This window comes from Hyperoodon ampullatus (genome assembly GCF_949752795.1).
Source record: "Hyperoodon ampullatus genome assembly, chromosome: 3".
NCBI lineage: Eukaryota > Metazoa > Chordata > Mammalia > Artiodactyla > Ziphiidae > Hyperoodon > Hyperoodon ampullatus.
The window spans coordinates 53,727,645-53,748,298 of NC_136916.1; the positions used below are offsets into that span (position 1 = coordinate 53,727,645).

The 20,654-nt window shown below is 38.1% G+C and overlaps 1 protein-coding gene across 3 annotated transcripts in view; it reads left to right on the forward strand.

Annotated features, from left to right (window-relative positions):
• Positions 1 to 20,654, forward strand: part of USP3 (ubiquitin specific peptidase 3) — a gene marked incomplete at its 5' end in the record, with an annotated part of 97,394 nt that overhangs the window by 15,832 nt on the left and 60,908 nt on the right. For 2 of the 3 annotated variants that reach the window (XM_079699506.1, XM_079699507.1), the window contains 2 exons: positions 11,414 to 11,474; positions 14,750 to 14,881. In XM_079699506.1, coding sequence (XP_079555632.1) covers positions 11,414 to 11,474; positions 14,750 to 14,881 — 193 coding nt within the window. The remainder of the gene's footprint in view (positions 1 to 11,413; positions 11,475 to 14,749; positions 14,882 to 20,654) is intronic. The other variant, XM_079699508.1, reaches the window with a different exon arrangement.

Genomic DNA, 20,654 nt, shown 5'->3' on the forward strand with positions numbered 1-20,654 from the left:
TGGCATGGCAAGGTGCTCCAGGCTCATCTTGTACTCAGCCTGCCCTAGTCCTAGAATCAGCCATTTCTCCAAGTAGCCATCATTCCTTTTAGTTGGGAATAAAGTTTATAAACTAAGATCTCTCAGCAAATAGGAGCTAAGAAATATAAATATATATGAATAAATAAACATGTCTATATTTGTGTGTGTGTGTGTGTGTGTGTGTAACCATGAGTTCATTTTGATACCTTTAATTCCAGTTCAGCACTACAGATCTAGTCTTGCCCTTTCTGTATTTGTAATGCCCTTCTCTAACAGAGAGAATCTGGTTCCCGTTATCTCAGCATATGTACTTGTTTGCCCCATGCCATAATCAGAGAAAGTAGTTCTAAACTGCTAACCCATACCATTGCAAAGAAAACTCCTTGTAACTAGAGTTCACTATTTGTTTACAGTTTCTTTTTGTCTGTATACTCACAAAATATGAAGTGTTATGTTCAAAAGTTGCTTGGGTTGTTTCCTTCCCTTTCATTCCATCTTTTAATACGCTGATTTATTTGATTTACAGTTAGCTTCGTTTCTTTCTGTTTGATTTCCATTTTAGATTTTTTTTTTTTTTTTTCGGTACACGGGCCTCACACTGCTGTGGCCTCTCCTGTTGCGGAGCACGGCCTCCGGATGCGCAGGCTCAGCGGCCATGGCTCTCGGGCCCAGCCACTCCACGGCAAGTGGGGTCTTCCCGGACCGGGGCACGAACCCGCATCCCCTGCATTGGCAGGTGGACTCTCAACCACTGCGCCACCAGGGAAGCCCTTCCTTTTAGATTTTTTTCCACCTCATCCTTGCTGATTTTATTTTACTTTTTGAGTATATAAAACATGAGTATGGTTCCAAAAGTTAAAGCCATACCAAGAAGTGTTACTACCTAACCCTTCTACTCATTCCTATCCACCCCATGTAGACAACCAGTTTTTTTTTTTTTTTTTTTTTTTTTTTTTTTTTTGCATTACGTGGGCTTCTCACTGCTGTGGCCTCTCCCGTTGCGGAGCACAGGCTCTGGACGCGCAGGCCCAGCAGCCATGGCTCACGGGCCTAGCCGCTCCGTGGCATGTGGGATCTTCCCAGACCGGGGCACGAACCCGTGTCCCCTGCATCGGCAGGCGGACTCTCAACCACTGAGCCACCAGGGAAGCCCCAACCAGTTATTTTTATCTATCCTTCCTGTTTCCTTTTATAAAAGAAAAAAGCAGGTACATGAGTATTTTCTTATTTTCTCTCACAGAAGGTAGCAACCTAAGTATACTCTTTTGGAATTTGCTTCTTTCATTTAATAGTGTGTTCTGGATATCACTCCATGTTTGTAGAAATTTTACTTATTATTTTTTAACAACTTCATAGTACTCCATTTGTGATGTGTCACAGTGAATTCAAACATTCTCCTATCTTTGGGCATTTAGGTTGTTTCCAGTATTTTGCAGTTTCAGATAATGCTGCAACTAACAGCCTTGTACAAATATATTTTTGTATTATTGGGTATCTTCAGGGAAGATTAAAAGTTTTAACTTTTTAATCTTGTGAGCAATAATGTGTGATTTTTATAATAATACTTCAAACTATTTGTCTGCCTGCTTCTATCTTCCCATCTACCGTGATCTTACAAATACATTCAAGGCTGTGGAAGTGAAATACTTTATTGTAATTATATTTCTGTTTGGGAAACCTTGAAATCAGAGAGCTGGAAGTGGCCTTGGAAACATTTTTAGTCTACGTTCAGGTTCATTTTAAGCAGTTGACTTTTCCTTTTACATACTCGTCAATGCTGTTTTACCACCTAAGTACTCAGACCCAGCTGTTGTAGTAGTTTTCTCTTAATTTAATTCATGTTAGATTCCTGTGTCATACTGTTAACTGGCTGCTCCCTTGGGTTATAGAATGGCAGTAGGATAAGACGGTTATACATAGGATAGAAATAAGGATTTGGGCATCAAAAGACGGTTATACATAGGATAGAAATAAGGATTTGGGCATCAAGAGACGGTTATACATAGGATAGAAATAAGGATTTGGGCATCCATTTATTTTCTCCTACAGGTCTCAGCGCATTAGTGAGTAGTATAAACTCAGAGGAGCATCTTGGATTCCTAGATAATGCAGCTGGTTGATGACTTCCAGTCTTTTGTTCCAACAAGTGGGCATTGGAGTAGAAGGGGACCTCCTCCTGCATTGCTAGATAACCAGGTATAAAGATTGACCACATAGCTTTCCATCAGAAGGGCCATAAAAGGATTACATATGTATTGAGATAACGATCCCCTCAGCCTAAGGGTGACTGGAGCCTCCAAACAGATCACTTCTGGCCCTGCGATGACTCTTCAGTTTATGTGCATGCACCATACAGATGTTATCATTTTCCATGCATGTCCTGACATGAAAAAGATTAGGAAAGTTGGCTAGAGCAGTCTCAAGATTAGCCTCTGAGAGCCAAGGATGGTGCCCCTTAAAGAGAACCAGGTAATCCTTATTTATCTTAGATAAAGAAGAATTGAATTATTTAGAGTAGAATACGGGAATAGTGGTTTTGAGATTTCTGAAGGTCGTTTTTTACAATATAGGACGACATTAGGAGTGATGTTTTGCTCAAGAATTAGGTTGTCTATGGTAATGACAGCACACCTGGATTTAAAATATTAATGGGATACAGAAAGAGCCACTCCAAAGGATGATTGCAGCTTAGTTGATGACAGACTGCAGTGTTTTTACTGTCTTACTACCCCCGTTACAGAGGGGATAGTCTAGTCTTTGGATAGTTTTTGATTCCTATGGAGTAGAACCTCCCAAAGGGTCTCATCCTCACTTCTACTAAACAACAATGTCAGTCATTCCCATGAGTCGTTTGGCAGGGGTGAATGGTAGATACTGTATCACTGATACCCCTCCTTCTACAAGTAGTGTTCTGATTATCTATTGCTGCATAACAAACTATCTTACATCTTAGTGGCTTAAAACAACCGTTTTATTTTTCTTATCATCTTGTGGGTCGGGAATTCAGGAGGAACTTGGCTGGGGCTGTCACAGCTGGCGTACCTGAAGCTGGAGCATCCGCTTCCATGATGGCTTCTTAACTCACATGTCTTGTGCCTCTGTGCTCCTGCTCTCTGTTTCTGTCCCTCCCCACCCCCCCCATCCCCCATGGTGTCACATTCTGGAAGGTCTCTCTGTGTCGTTTGGGTTTCTCACAGTGTGTTGGTCTCAGGGTGATTAGGCTTCTTGCATGGTGGCTGGCTTCCCCAAGAGCAAGCAATAAAAAGAAGAAGCTGTCAATTTCTTAAAACTCAGACCTGCAAATTGACACGCAGTCACTTCTGCCATATTCAATTAGTCAAGGCACTGCAGAGCCTGCCCAGATTCAAGGAAAGAGGACATAGACCTGCCTTTTAATGGGAGGAGTGCTCATCTTTAATCTATCATAGGGCCATTAAGCAGAAAGGAGAGAATGGTTGTGAGAAATACTGAACTGTGACTTTATCAGAAAACTGATCAGAAATTTACTTATGTAATGACTCAGGAGAGATTAACTGATTGCCAGCCTTGAATAAGAATGGGACTGAAGCCAGAGGAGGAAGGTGGGAGAGATTCTCATGGGGCAAAGAGGAAAGGCAACCGAGGTAAGCTTTACTTCATAGTTGCCTTCCCTGCCTTGGCCCTGAACTCTTGGTTCCGTGATCTTCTGTGAGCCCCAGCCTGCTGCTTCTGAGCAGTTTGGATTTGGTGCTCATGCTCGGTCTCCTCCGCCTTCAGTATCTGGACCTCCTCTCCTGAGCTCTGCATGGGCTCACTTCTTTAGCCCTGGGCGCTGCCTGTTGCTTTGTCCTGCTTCCCTGCTCCCTGGGAACCCAGTGTGCACTCCCAGAATGAGCCACAGTGCCGGGGTGGGAGGTGGCGGTATGGGAACACAGGCAGTGATTTTGGCTACCCTCAGGCTGCTCTGGCACCTCTGGCGGTTGCTTCATATCGCTGGATTTCTTCTTTTCTGGACTACGTGGAGGCCCAGTTCCTGCTTTCTTTATGTGACTTTACCACTCTTTCCCCCAGTAATTTCAGAGGATTCAAGTTGAAGATAGAAGAGGCTTCAGAACTTTTAGCATAGAATAGGCTCATGAGTATGTGGTTCAAAGAGCATTTATGGTATAAAGAAGATTATACGCCTTGCTCTAAACATCTAAGAATATATTAGTTGGAGAGTAAGCTGGGTTAGTCCTGGAGTATATTTCTACTTGTATATGTACTGGAATATTTATAGAATTTTAATGATAATTCTGCCCTATTCTCCATTTTCGAGAGGAATAACACTTTTACTATTGATACTTCTATGGAGCGTGTGTGTGTGTGTGTGTGTGTGTGTGTGTTTTGAATAACAGCTGCAAATATTTTTCATTGATCGTATGTTTACACACCCATAGAGTTGTAATCTAGGATTTTGGTTTCACTTACTACTTAGGCTTAATAATTTAGAATAAGTTTATTTCATTAGGACAACTTTATAATACCAGTATCTTTAAATTTAAGACATTTAAACTTTATTTTTGTTATAAAAGAAGTAATGCTTTCTGAAAAAATTCAAACAGTATAGTTGAAAGTAGGTCCATGTGGCTCTAATCCCCCATCCCATTCTTTTTACATGACCGTTAACAGTTACTATGTACCCTTCTAGACTTCAGGCAGTTTATATACAGGTATAATGTATACACAGAAACACGTAGAACGTAATCTTTCTAAAGCAAAAATGACAACCTTCTGGACTTACTGCTCTGCGACAGTCCATACCTTCAAGTACTGAGTTTGAGTTCCAGTTCTGTCACTTACTAACTTAGCAAGGTATATAACTTCTCTGTGCCTCAGCTTCCTTATCTATAAAACAGGCCAATAATAGTACACACCTCCTTGGACTGTAGAGGATTAAATGAAGTAATATTTATAAAGTGGCCCAATAAAGTGCAATAGTGCTTGGCACATAGTATGTACTAGAATATTTAAGAACTTGCTCTTTGAAAAAACACGTTATGAATATTTGCTGGTTGCTGGTTTTTTAGTGTGGCCCTTTAAAAACTGTGTGTTGTTGGTAGGGGGGGTGATATTCTGAGTTTTACTATTGGAGCAGCATGTTTGTCTACAGTTTTTATTTTTTTAATAAATTTATTTATTTATTTTATTTTTGGCTGTGTTGGGTCTTTGTTGCTGCGCGTGGGCTTTCTCTAGTTGCGGCTTGCAGGGTTACCTTTCGTCGCGGCGCGTGGGCTTCCCACTGCGGTGGCTTCTCTTGTTGTGGAGCACAGGCTCTAGGTACATGGGCTTCAGTAGTTGTGGCTCGTGGGCCCCAGAGCGCAGGCTCAGTAGTTGTGGTGCACGGGCTTAGGTGCTCCGCGGCATGTGGGATCTTCCCAGACCAGGGCTTGAACCTGTGGCCCCTGCATTGGCAGGCGGATTCTTAACCACTGTGCCACTAGGGAAGCCCCTGTACCATGGTTTTGGACAGCGATTCCACACACTTTCTGACCTCGCTGTTGCAGTGAGCTGCTGTTACTGACAGGCAATGTGCTGGGAATGTATTTGCCTCTCAAGGGTTGTGGGAGCAGGAAAAAAACTGAAGGCTGTTGATTTAGAAAATTATACTACACTAGCAATTAATCTTTTTGTTAAGAAAATTAGGAGGAGAGTGGAGTTGGAAGAATTTTATCTATAGGGAAGTTATATGATTATTTAATCTATTTTTTGCTTTGTGTTCTTTGAATAATTTTATAATTAGAGGGGACATGCTCATCACCTAGTTTTTATTCTACAGTGAAGACATAGACTCAGAATAGTAGTGACATTCTCAGTTCTATAGCTAGTAATGACAGGGCCAGGACTAGAATCCTAGTCATTGGATCCTCACCTTTCTGAATTCTTAAGAAGCTCAAGAGCCTCTCTGCCAATTGAAGCAACTATTGAATAATGGATGCACTATAAATGGCTTGCCTGTCAGTGCTGAGTGCTTGAACTATTTTTCGTGTAGAGACAGTGACTAAGTTGTATCGTAAGCACTAGTGCATGATGTTTTATAAAAAAATTAGAATTCCAGGAGAATTGTTGATGGGCTTGAATACCAAATGTATTCTATCTTATTAGGTTCTGTATAGTGAATAATAAGGCTATTGAAGATCAGTGGGAAGAAATTTATATTCGCTGTGGATGCCATTTTGCCTTCTGAACACAACCTAAAGATATTCGTGTATAAATAGGCCCCTTTAAGCACAGAACTCCCTAGTTTTCTTTTCTTTATTTCTTTATTTTTGGCTGCACTGGGTCTTTGTTGCTGCACGCGGGCTTTCTCTAGTTGTGGCGAGCAGGGGCTACTCTTAGTTGCGGTGCATGGGCTTCTCATTGCGGTGGCTTCTTGTGTTGCGGAGCACGGGCTCTAGGCGCGCGGGCTTCAGTAGTCACAGCGCGCAGGCTCAGTAGTTGTGGCTCACGGGCTTAGTTGCTCTGCAACATGTGGGATCTTCCCGGACCAGGGCTTGAACTTGTGTCCCCTGAATTGGCAGGTGGATTTTTAACCACTGCGCCACCAGGGAAGTCCCCTAGAACTCCCTAGTTTTCTGCCCTTCTTGTCTCTTGGTAAAGGAGCAGACTGTTCTTCCCTGCATAGAAGTAGCAAGGAGTAAAACCACTTTGGTTTGTAGATCACTTGGATGCCTTCCCTCTGCCTTTGTGCTCCATCAGTTGTCCCTTCCTAGTTTCCAGGAGGGTTAAGGCTTTTGGGGGCTTTAGGAAGAAGCCATGAATGCGAGCATGTTTTAGAGGCTGGGCCTCCTTCACCTGTCTCCCCTGCCCAACCTGTGTCAGAGCTTCTACCTTGTGGGAAATGGCCCTAGCTTAGGAGAGGATCGACATTCTCCACTCCCCGCAAAGGGGTGCTGCTGCCAACTTGCAGAGCTCGTGGCTGAGGGCGAGGACAGGGCCAGAGGAGAGTTCTGAGGCTATAGCAGCAGGAGGAGAGTGAAGGGAGCTGGATAGTACCAGGCCCCCAGGCTGAGATGCCCAGGAGCTGAGAGAGGAAACCCGAGCTCGGGGTTGGAAGAATCTAAGCGTATGGGACAGATTGCTGGAGGAGAGTAACTTTGAGGAAATTTCATAATCTGAGTGAAAGAGGACCAGACTTCTGCTTATGACATCCAGTGACCCTGCTGCGGCCATGTGTAACAGTGTGAGAAATATACTGCATGGCTTCCCTGCCATGATGTCACCTTGAAGTGTAATTAGGCATAATAAAAAGTGCCCTTATAAGTTTTCAGACTTATCTTTTTGAACTCCTACAAGTTTCCAACCTTATTAACGTCTCTTTCTCAAGCACCGGCATTTAAGATTTAAAAAATAAAAACCCTTCAGTTTAATATTTTTATGTTCTGCTGAATAGATAGTATATTTATAGCTTAAAAAACATTTTTTATTGACTGTGTATGGTTTTATTTTATACACACACACATGCACACACACAATATAGTATTTCAGTTTTGTTATGGTTCTTGTAGAGCTTTATAAAATAGCCTGCAAACCTCTAATGCAGTTTCCGTGGGAAATGTGTTCATCCTACAGATAAACTTGAAACCCATCTGTCTATACATTGAGAGACTACCTTTTATAATAAAATATGTCCCCTTAAGGTAATTAAAATAAATGAATTTAAGATTATTGCAGGTATTCTTTTACTCATGCTATGACCTGTTCTATTTGTAGCAATAATTGAGAGTTTAATTTAAAGCCAATATTTTTCCTTCTGTTTTCTAATTGTCTTGGGTACTTTAAAGGTTTATAATTTAGATAAGGTATATATACACAGAGTGAATATTCCCTGAAGCAGTGTAATAAATGCCTTCAGAATGCCCCATAATACCCTTTTCTGTGTAGTTTCCTAGCCTTCAAATGTTCTTCTGGTGTGAAACTATTAAGCCCTCAGAGAGTACTGTCATTTAAATAGCCAAGACCAACTGTCTTATCACACATTAAGTCTTAACTTTCTTATTGTAAATATTCATGATAAAAGAAATTTGATTTCTTAACTTAGAAAGTGAGGTCTTTTTTTTTTTTTTTTTTTTTTTTTTGCGGTAGGCGGGCCTCTCACTGCTGTGGCCTCTCCCGTTGCGGAGCACAGGCTCCGGATGCGCAGGCTCAGCGGCCATGGCTCACGGGCCTAGCCGCTCCACGGCATGTGGGATCTTCCCAGACCGGGGCACGAACCCGTGTCCCCTGCATCGGCAGGCGGACTCTCAACCACTGCGCCACCAGGGAAGCCCAAGTGAGGTCTTTTTTGAGATTTAGTAAAAGGCACAGTCACTTCTTTCCGATGTTTTTGAAAGTCAGTACTATTTTATTTCCTTTTATTCTTTCTCCTCATCCCTGTCTTAAGCACCTATTTATTTAATCAAGGTATAATTCACATAACATAATATTATTTACTTATTTATTTATTTATATACATGCCATGCAGCTTGTGGGATCTTAGTTCCCCAACCAGGGATTGGACCTGGGCTCTTGGCAGTGAAAGCACCGAGTCCCAACCACTGGACTGCCAGGGAATTCCCCAAATTAACCATTTTTTTAAAGTGAATAGTTCAATTCAGTGCATTTAGTACATCTACAACTACCACCTCTATCTTGTTCCAAGACATTTCATCACCCCAAAATAAACCCTGTACCTATTAGGCAGTTATTCCCCATTTCTTCCCCTCAGGCTTAGGGTATCTTTTCAAAAATTTGAAATTAAGAAATTAAAAAACTGATAAAACTTTATGAGGTAATTGAGATTTTATAAGACTAGATTTAGAGTACACTATTCTAATTCAGTAACATGAAGAAATGCATTTAATATACTGATAGTGGAAAAGTTAGATCACAAAATTGTATGTACTTTTTGTCCATACACACACTTTACAGCCATCGGGGGAAAAAAATGAACACTTGGTAGGAAACGCACCAAAGTAACAGTGATTTTGTTCTAGATTTTTTTTTTCCTCATTCAAAGGAGGGGGAAAAATCTTCCCATAATTACACAAAAAACAAAAACCTGTAAATGACTAAAAACTTGGGCCTAAACTTACTATTATAATTACTTATTTCAGGATAATATTAAACTTCTTCCAGATTGAGTACAGTGTTTCTTAGTATTTACTGAAAGAAAAAGGGTTGCTGGAGGAATAAAACTATATAATATTTGTAGTTTTTTAATCCTTCAAGTTATATCGCAGACCAGGAATATCTGTTTCAAGTAAACTGTGTTCTAATTTATTTTTCCCTTTAAAAATATACTTTATAGGACTTGCTTTTCAAACTATAAAAATGTCATGTTTTTGTTGATACAAATCAAATACCACAGGGGTGTACAAATAAAAGCCAGCAGTCTCCCCTCACAATAGTCTTCTCATGTACTTGCCTAAAATAATTGCTGTTAGCAGTTTGGCGGTCTTCTTATTAGCCTTTGTCATGTGACTTACATGCACATATAACAAAATTGGACCCAACTGAGTAAAAAACTAAAATGCCTTCAGGTTGGCCCTAGCAGTTAATGTAATGCACTAAGGAAAGGTAAAGCCCTTGGCTAACTGGAAGGGAATTGTTACCACTGAAAGTTTTCTCATTCAAAAATAGTTAGAGCCCTGTGCTGGGCAGAAAGGCAGAGGCCCTTGGGCAGTATATCACTGTACTCTCCTATTCTTCCTTGCCTTCTCCTCCCCTCCCAAATGTAGAATGAATGTGTGTCAAAGATTTATTTAACTCATTAATAAGGGAACCAGCAGGATGATAAAGCTGATTCCAAGAGCATTTGAGGAATTGAGTGAATGCAGACACTGAAGAATGAATGTTGAAGTAAATTGCCAGGCTAGATATAAAGCCCATTAATGTACTTCAGGGTAGTACAACCATAGCCCTTGGAGTCTGCCAGACAGATATTGTCTCTACCAAATAAAAACCTACAAGTTCATAGAATTTGGGTCCTAATCGATAGTAAACAGCAGGTCAAACAATGGTATTATAATTAAATATCTTTGGGATATTCATGGTATAATGTGTTTTATTATACACTGAAAGGGCTTATAGTTCTTGATTCACTTTATTTCCAGTTTTGGCTAATTTTTCTTAACAATGAGAAAGGCCGATTGTGATGTATGATTAGACAGGACCAATATAATATAGTAGGGATCAGATCTTGGAAGAGCTTGGTATCTTAAACTAAGAAAGGTAAACTTTGTTTCAACAACTGTTCATTGAGCATATACTGTGTGCCAGGCAGTGAATTTACTATAATCCTGAGTGTGTGGATGTGCTGCGATGCCCCCCTCATGGCCCCTAGGAGGCTGACTAGTGGTTCTGAAGTGGTTGTATTAGGGAGTCACCTGGGAAGTTGCTTTTCTCAAAATAGACAAGTTCTTTTCTCCTGCTATACCCACCCCAATGTAGATGTCTGCCTGAGTAGAGCATATGTGTTTTGAAAAAGCTTGTTCCTCGTGATTTTTATATCCCCTCCCTTTTAAAATCATTGTTATGTTTATTGGGCTTAAAATTGAATAAGTAAACAGCAAGCAAAATTGTAATCAGTATTTTAAAAGTTTTCATTCCCCTTTTTGCCTGCTGCGTCCCTATAATACTCAAACTAAAGTAATTAATGTCCTGATTATACCCTCAGCAAGAATTACATGCAGTCATCATATTTAGAATTATATTTAATGCATTTGAGACGTTAATTTGGGAAGAACTGGGCTTAGTCTTCCGAATTGTATCCTTAGGTTATGCTTCTCACTAAATAAACTAAAAGAGTTGTCATTTATAGTAGTATATGATCTGTATGGTAAAGACATGTGATTAAAAAATTTGCCTTAAAAATGGTTTTTTTTAATCTTTTTTTTTTAATGTTTTGTCTTTTTATTTATTTTTTGGCTGCACCATGCAGCATGCGGGATCTTAGTTCCCCAACCAGGGATGGAACCCGTGCCCCCTGCATTGGGAACGTGGAGTCTTAACCACTGGACTGCCAGGGAATTCCCTTAAAAATGCTTTTGATGAGAAAATAGACTGTCCTTAACTTGTCAGAGACTGTTGAAAAAAAAAAAAGGAATAAGTAATAAAGGAGAAAAGTGTTTAGCCTGTGGTTAAACTATTTGAGTTGAGTCTGCAATTAATATGAGCAGTTGTTGTGGACATGCGTTTAGATTCTTTCAGTATAACATTAATTAGGCAGCCGTTTTGTGTAAATGCACTCACAAAGCAAGGATTTGTGATTTCAGTACACCTAAGCAGCCATGGAATTTATAACTTAATCACAGGATGTGGTATTACAGATTAGGGGAGAAACTGGGAAATAACGTGATACAATTGGCATATTGTGTATTTTTCTTTTTATTAGTGTGCCGGTCCAACAAAAGCCCCTGGGTCTGTTTGACTTGTTCAAGTGTCCACTGTGGAAGGTAGGTGACATGCTTATTACTTCACTACCCAACTTGCTTTTTTCAGTTTACCTTTAAGCTTTATGTCAAAGTGTTATTGATTTGGATTTATTTAGCACCGTTGTTTAATTATAGCGTATACGTAATTCTCTGTAGGGCTTCCCTCTCCTAATAGAATCCCTTTGTTCAGTGATGGAACTGAGGAAAATCTAGGGGGGGAAACCCCTTTATATTGATACTCAGAAGAATTAATTTGATGATCAAGACAATCTACTAGTAATATTTGATTGACATGTGGCCAATTTTGTTTCACCTGTTACCTACCGTTCCCTACCTTTACTGACTTTTGAATCAAATCCCAGATATAACATCATTCTTCGGAAAACAAAACAGATAAAGGAATTCCCTCAAAAATGGTCTCACTGTGTAGTTCATTATTTCTGCTAAGATGTACCAAATATATCATTGTTCCAGTAAGACATTTTTGCTTTCTAGGAACTTAACACTCCCAAACCCAGTTCAAGCCTGAGCATTTCCTCCCAGTTCTTGGCTTCAAAATGATGTTACTTAAATACTTTAGTAACTCTTTCTTCTAGCACAAACTCAAATAAATATCAAACTTTGTGTGTCTGGTAGTAGCACATTTATTTCTATGGCTCTTTTAGCTTAGAAAATCTGCTTTGAATTTACTTCAGAAGTTAGTAGCTTAGCAGCAAGGAGGTGGGAAATCATACTGAGTCACACAGGCTGAAATCTATATTGTATTTATTTGGACGGTTTCCCCATCGTTATTCGTAAACCCTCATTGCATGAAGAGAGCATCTTTGTTCAGTTAACTTTTGATTTTTCACATTTTCAGTTCTGGAATTGAGTCTATTTTTCCATGTACATTTAAGAGTACTTTTGGAAAATGTTAACTGCATATCTTAATTGTGGTTATTGTGGTTTTGAAATCTCTAGGATTTGGGGAACCTGAAAATACTTTGTACAGATAACATTTTTTTAAAAAAAGAAGAAAAGTAGAAGCACTTAAATTCTGCACTTGAAGAGACAGATTCCTCTCCTAGATTTTGAGAGGTGAGAATTATAACACAATAAAATTTATATAGTTCTATCCTCCAGTTGTCTCATAGTGCTTTACAGCCTAAATCTGCAAGGTCATATGTCAACAAAAAGACCTGACACACTCTCAAAAAATGGAGACATTAGTGTTCTTAACAGCAAGCAACAAACAGTTCTCTAAGTAGGTATTGGAAAAATAAATTGAAAATTTTCTAGGCTCTGTAGGTAGTATGTTTCCAATTGTAATCAATCTTAAATTTGGAAATCTGACATGGTTTCAGAGAAATATAATTAAGTAGATTACACAGATAATGCGAGTAGCCTGCATTTGGATCTTCATTTTTACATAGCTGATTGGCTAATTTTCTTTTGCCATGTAATCCTGGGTGTTGATTGCCAAGAATGACAATTTTTTTAGTAATTTAGACCACTTGTCTTTAGGGGAGTCTTAAACTGAATATTCTTTCAAACTAGGAAATGCACTTTATCAGTAGTATATTTGAGTTATGTATTGTATTGGTCTTCATGACACCATCCCTTTTAAGTTATTTTTTCCAATTTTTTGATTGTTGTTAAAAAATCTGTTTTCCTTTTTAGACCAAATTGGTTAAAATCTAAAACTTCTGACATGTATTTGAATATTAGCCAAAACATTGCTAATCTTAATGTTAGCAGTAATACACTTCTTACTTTATCACTGGCATTTATTACAGTAACCATGGAAATATCTAGCACATTTGGAGGCTACAGTATGGTGGCTAAAGGAACTATATGTACTATTCATTCATTCATGCATTCTGAGCCATGGATGATTTAATCACCTAACAACCCATGAGATATAAGTACTATTATCTCTGTTTTATAGATGAGAAAACACAAGTAGAGAGGTTAAGTAACTCACCCAAGCTCACCAGGCCAGCATGTGATAACGCCTGCTAAAACCTAGGCTATCTAATTTTTGAGTTTATACTCTTAATCATTATTTTTATTTTAACTCAGCCATATATACAATGGAATTAAAAATTCATTTTAGTCCACTTTTGTGAACAGAAGACCCTACACACAAGTCTTGGTTATGTTTATTACAGTGAAAAAAAGGGGGGAAAACGTGATCAAACTCTGAGTTGAGGTTAGTAGTGCCTCTGATGCTTCCAGGTTTCCTGGGGTAGAGTGGCCAGGCTTGGAGTTGATCTCCTTACTTAGCACAAACTATCCTACTTTCCCCTAAGGTAAGTGTTGCTCCTTGTACAGTTAAGGCACATCATGACAAAAATGTCACCTTAACTCTCTGAGCAGGTTTACTTTGGCACTATTTAACCGACATTTGTTTTGACTGTTCTGAGTTTACAATTAGGCCTTACCTTCTATAAACTGGCAGCTTTCCAGGAACTGGGAAGTTTTTGTTTCATGAGGATCTTCACGTAGTGGTCGGTTACGGCATTGTACAGTATTTAGGTGAAGGTATAGATGAATCCTTATTTCAGTTTCATTTTGCTTTTTGTGATAAAATGATTTATTAAATCTGAGTTGGAAAGTGTTAGAAAATGTTTCTGACTGTAGTCAACCTTTAATTATCTTTGCCCATGTAGTAAGAAATAACAGTTTATGTAAGCTTAAGATAATTTCTGTTTTGTTTGGATTTCTTTTAAACAAACCTATTTCCATATTAGTGGTGTGATTATTCAGGCATTCAAATGAAAGATCTGAAGCCATATTGATGAGAAAGAGATGGGAGATTATCCTGTTTCCATATCTGACTCGAATGTTTTATATTAAGCAGCAATCTAAGCAGAGCCTACGGCCCTGTGGGCAGTGATTGAGTAATATAGTTTGCAAAGCTTGTCTTTGATAATAGCTGAGTTGGGAGTTAGCAGCCTAAGAAAACTTAAAAAAAGAAAAAGGCTATATAGCAAAAGTATCAGCAAAGGAGTTGATAAGCGATAATCTCAATGGTATTGAAACTGATTTGCAAAGATAACACCTTTCCTTGCCTGGTCCTAGTCTTGTGTATAATAATAAATGGACTGTATTTGATTGCAAAAAAGGAGCATATTTTAAGTACTCAGCTTAATAAGTCACTAAGTGATGAATGCTCTTACAGGATTGAATGCTCTTTATTAGAAGGAATTCTTTCTTATTCTGATTTGATAACCATATAATTTTATTATCTCCTGCTACTTTAACTTCCAAAGCAATATTTAGATTAAAATATATTTTCATTTGATTTTTGTAAGGTATGTGAATGGCCATGCAAAAAAACATTATGAAGATGCACAAGTACCCTTAACCAACCATAAGAAATCAGAAAAGCAAGAAAAAGCTCAGCACACAGTGTGTATGGATTGCAGTAGCTACAGTACATACTGGTAAGTATTAATATCTGAAAATGCCATTCCTTTACTGTGTGTGCGCAGGCGTTTTCTCGTCTTCCTCGCTCTTTCCCCTCCCCCCAGTCTCTAAGCCAGTGGGTACTGACATTACTGCCTTTGAGTCCTGCTGGAATTCACAGAGGACTGGGGCTATCAGGAATGCTTGTCCTTATTCATTCAGATGTAAATTTGCGTTGCCCTTTCAACCTCTAGGTCTCCTCTTCTTTCCCATCCCACTAAGCTTCAGGGAAGTGAAAAGTATTTGTTGTTGTTCATTATAATTCCTTTTCTTTTTCTTGTTTTGTTTTTAATTGAAGAATAATATGATAAAAACCCACATTCCTACTGTCCAGTTAACGTTTTGTTATATAATCTTAAATTTTTAACTTCTTTGTTTAAAAAATTATTTTGACAGTCTCCCCTGTCCCAACACAGTTCCACTCCTCCTCTTCTACTCTGTAGATAGACATCAAGAATTTTGTGTGTAGCCTTTCAGGCTAATTTTTTTGTAAGTGTCACATCCTTTAAAAGGATATTGGAGGCCCTGTTCTCTCTTTGTAATATACTATACATGTCTGTTTCATATAAATGACAAAGTAAGAATTTGACTACTTTGAACAGGTTATTCAGGTTACAAGTGATGTTTAACAATCCATATCCATTTGGTATGCTCAAAGAGTCAGTGTATTTTACAGTTTTAACTTTGGCGTGAAGCAAATTTCTTTCCTTGACTAGTAAATTATGAATAATTCTTTATGGTTTTAATCATTTTACTGAATTCGAAAGGTTTTTGACATTGAAAGAAAAAAAAGCCATTTAAAGGAGCCCTTTTATTTTTGTTTTTGCCATATAGCCCTCGAATGTTACATGAAGGCAATACTGGGCAGGGATGGGGATTTAAAGTCCAAATATTGCTTTTGAGTCACACTTTCTACTGAAGTTGTGTGCTAATCCTTTCTACATTATCCTTAGCTGCTTATTATATTGTAGAAAGGTGTCCCATCAAAAGGAAGAAAAAAAGGTCAGTGGCTTACCAAGTTTACATTTTTACAGGTTTAACATTATTACACTGTGGCTATTGAATAAACTATTGTAAGGGTTAGTCCTGTAGATCACTAGTATTTCAGTGATCCTTTGTGTGGAAGATGTCCGGACGTGGAAGAGAGATAAGCTAGAGGTACATGAAGACATCAGTAAAAGCGAAAATCTTGGGAAGATTTTCTGAGCCTAGTGCTCAGTTTATTATTATTTGCTCTCATAAAACACTCCTTCCTATAAAAATTAAGCATTAGCCAAGCTGTTAAAGTGTTTTCATTAGTTCCCCCCCGCCCCCGTTTCCCTCAGGACACTTACATACTAGAATGACACAGCAGCTATCTAATTGACAGAACCATGTGTTTCTGTAAGGTTGTAAGTATTTCTCTTTAAACAGCAGGAATTAAGATCATTCTTGAGGTATCTGTCTCACAGTTATCATTGCAGGTCATGTCAACCTGTACGCACCAGATGTTGAAAACGTTCATTCTTCTTGACTTTTAGTTAGCAATGTGCATGAAATATTTAATGGGGAAATTTGGAAGTACAATTAAATCTCTGTGTGCAGTGGGTTTTCTTGCTGTTGGTAAGATTATGAGGAAATAGTAACTCTTTGAGGAAATTTAAAGAATTATCTTGGAATTTTCTTAATGGAGTGGAATTATATTCATAGGTCTCTTTAAAAATATAGACTATATACTTTAATGTCTTTGTATATTGCATTTTAGAGGAATACCTTTATTAACTAGGACTGGAATTTAATTTGTTTTATATTGATATAGTATGCTAAAGTACAAGTCATTTCACGGCTGAATTGGAATTAAATGGCAGATCTTGGACCTTGGGGGAATATACACCATGGCAGGGGTTTTTTGGCCAGTTGCCAGTCTTTTGTGTGAAGTTATACAGAGACCAAGTGTGTGGACTCCGAGAGCTTCTGAAATGCAGGAAGGGAGCTGCAGCTGGTCACATAACCATCTCATTTGTGGGTTTAGAACAAAATGCCAGGGAATCATCCTGCAGCATTATACTGATAGCCTAAAAGGAAACTGTGCTAGTAGTAAGCTGATGAAGCTGTGGTTTAAATTAACATTTTCCCCACACCTCACTATGATTAAGAAACAAAAAAGGATTTCTTCTTCTGTATGCGGTGTGTGTGTGTGTTATTTTCCAGTGCACCTTAGTAATTTCACTCCAGTTTGTAAATTTTCCTTGTATGTAAATTTCTTGTGGTTAGACTAATTGGTTTACTTTAGAGGTGTATTAAGTTTAACCTATTTGATTATTAATTATTATGCTTGTAGTCAAAATATTTTGACTGTAGCTAATGTTAAGGCTCCTTTTCCATGTGCTCTGTCCTCTGAAGAAGTTGAAACAGGCTCCGAGGCTTACAGTTTTTCTGTCCTTATTTTCCCTTTTCCAAGAGTCCCTGCCTTGTCCTGTCTTTGCGTATTCTTTATGAGGTTATCATTTAGCACTCCCCCCTACCCCAACTAGCTCCAATTGTAGCTGGATGTAATCTCCCCTAAACTCACAGTCCTTGGGATACTTATAATTTCCTGCTGCATGTTAGTTATTTGTGAATGTCCTTGGGGACTGCAGGAACCATATGTCAGATCTTTGTATCCTCCACAGTACTCAGTGTCTGGTGCCGAGTAGGCAGTAGATGTTTGAAAGACTGAATTTTGTTAACTATTTTCCAAAAATGGGGAAGGTTATACCAAATCTATACTGTTGTGCCCTCCTGATCCTTTTGGAGGACTGAAGAGCTGCAGAACCCTTTTCCTGAAGAAGACTCAAATCACAGCATATGTGAGCTATTCCATTTGCCTCCCGAGAGGGACACCCTTGTAGAGCAGGTCCTTTCACTTCTGATATAAACTGGGCGTCCAGGAGAAGCACATATTAACCAAGCAGAACATAAAACGGGTCATTATTTCAAAAGAGGGAGAGAATCATTTTGGTTTGACACAAACCCACTCCTTTAGGAGACAAATGAAGATTTTAATAAAAATGAAAATCTTAAGATTTTCACACAAGGGCAAGTGTTCAGATTATTGTGTGTGTTCAGTAATATTTCCTTTCCTCCTACCCCAAATTCCCTCCCCCAGTTAATACAAATGGAATTGTATGTGGTATATATTTTTGTATCAAAAAAAGAGATTAAAATTGAGAAGAAACAAAGATTAAAATTAGGAACTTTTATTTGACTTCTTATGTAGATAGACATTTGGAGTTAATAGATTTAAAATACTGAACAGATAATTTTTGACATCTGACATAGTCTTGTCAACTTATCAACAATAGCTGAATTTCTGAGAATTCAAAAGTATGAAAGGAGTATTAAAACTAAATTACTAGAATTTTTCCTTCCTGGCAGGGTAATGTTTTAAAGCACTCCTTCAAACAAAGAAATATTATGAAATGTGAGTCAATTCATTTGTCTAGAAAAAAGACTTGTATTTTAGATTTTAAACACCTATAATAAATAGCAGTTTTAATTAAAACTAATAAAAATAAAGCTTTTATTTGTGGGTTTAAATGGATGCTGAATCATTTTCAAAAGCAGTTGTGATTAAAAATTAAAAAGGGGAAGATCTTTTGTTGACTATCCTTATAAACTTTTTGGGCACAAATTTTCAGTGTTGTAAAGATTAGAGAGCAGGAAGAATTTTGTTTATTTAAAAACAGTATTTTGAAGTTTTATTAAAAAGAAACTTTTTAGCACGTGGTCTGAAAACAAAAGGCTCTTTCTTTCTTTTTTTTTTTTTTGCGGTACGTGGGCCTCTCACTGTTGTGGCCTCTCTCTTTGCGGAGCACAGGCTCCGGACGCGCAGGCTCAGCAGCCATGGCTCACGGGCCCAGCCGCTCCGCGGCATGTGGGATCTTCCCGGACCGGGGCACAAACCTGTGTCCCCTGCATCGGCAGGCGGACTCTCAGCCACTGCGCCACCAGGGAAGCCCACAAAAGGCTCTTTCTTAATAAGCTGGTACTTGTCTGCTTTTAACAAAGGAAATTAGTTTTCTCTGCAAGTATTCTAATTTTCCAAAATTGGCTAAGTTGATGGCCGTGCATTAGAATTGAATAAAAGATAATTTAAAAATAAGCTTGTTTTCTAAAAGCGTCTTTGGATTTAACTTTTCTTGGTTTGAAATATATGAAGTCACTGGAATACCAGCTTTTTTGGTTTTGTTTTGTTTTTTGTTTTCTGTAGCTATATCTGTCATTTATAATAAAACTGGAGGCCAAAGTTTACTCTAGGTGTCCTATTATGATGTTATCTATGATACAAGGGAATGACAAGGAATTTAAAACTTAATGATTGATTTGCCGTTGCCCTTTCTTGAGGGGTACTTTTTTTTTTTTTTTTTTTTTTTTTTTTTTTTTTGCCGTACGCGGGCCTCTCACTGTTGTGGCCTCTCCCGTTGCGGAGCACAGGCTCCAGACGCACAGGCTCAGCGGCCATGGCTCACGGGCCTCCTAGCCGCTCTGCGGCATGTGGGATCTTCCCGGACCGGGGCACGAACCCGTATCCCCTGCATCGGCAGGCGGCCTCTCAACCACTGCGCCACCAGGGAAGCCCAGAGGGGTACTTTTTGCATTAAAGTTTTTTGATTTTGTTTCTTTGGTATTAGTATTATACATGACTTACTATATAAAGATTGCCTTATAGCCAGTAGATTAAAGGACTTGTTCCTTTACTGTTGCGTAAAAAATTCAGGTTCATTTGTATGATGATTGCTTCTTGTTTCATGTGGGTGAAGAATGATTTGGTCTGGGAATATTTTCTTAGTGCTTCAAGAATATGATGTGGAGACTTATGACTTGGGTAGCTTCAATAGCACTTACAACAGGAATGGAAAAAGCTTTAGAATTTTAAAGCTGAGAAAGAGAGATTTTCTTTGTTTTCAGTGTGACATCTGCGCCATATAATATCGTAGCAGTTGAGCAATTAAAAGTGGCTAGTGGGACTGAGGAATTGAATGTTTTATTTTATTTTAATGATTATGTTTAAATTGCCACATGTACTATTAGCTACTATATCAGACAGTGTAGCCTCACACTCAAAATTTAACGTTGAGTATATTAATATTATGAAACTTTAAAAACCTTAAGACAAAAATCTGATAGAAACTCCAAAAAGAAAATAAGTCAATTTCACGAACTAAAATAGTTGTAAATAAGTATAACTTAAAGCAAATCTAACCCAGTAAAATGTGTCAAAAAGAAAAATTATATAATTATTGAGTTAATTTCACTAGTCTGCCAACATATTCATTTTAAAGGGAATCCCAGATAATTGTATCATTAGAAGCAAAAATACATTTATAAATAAGCCATTTCTGATTTTTATAAAACTAATAACATTGAAATAAAAGGAAACTATTAAAATATGATAGTTCCCCCCAAAGAAAGCAGACATCCTATGCCAATTGATGAAATACTAAAGCTATTTCCATTAACATCAGAAAAAAGACAAATACTTCCTATCATCATTTACATCATCGTCACTATTATTAAACATTGCTTTGGCAGTTCTAGCCATTGAAATAAGACAGAATAAATTGTTGGTATAAATATTAGAAAAGAAGAAATTATTTCTGCTTTCAAATTATATAATGCTGAGAAAACTCAGGGGGACTTTAGTAGAAAACAACAAGTAGAATTAATAATTAATTTTGAGATGGTGATACATAATAAATATGCAAAAACTAATAGCTTTCTCTTCATTAG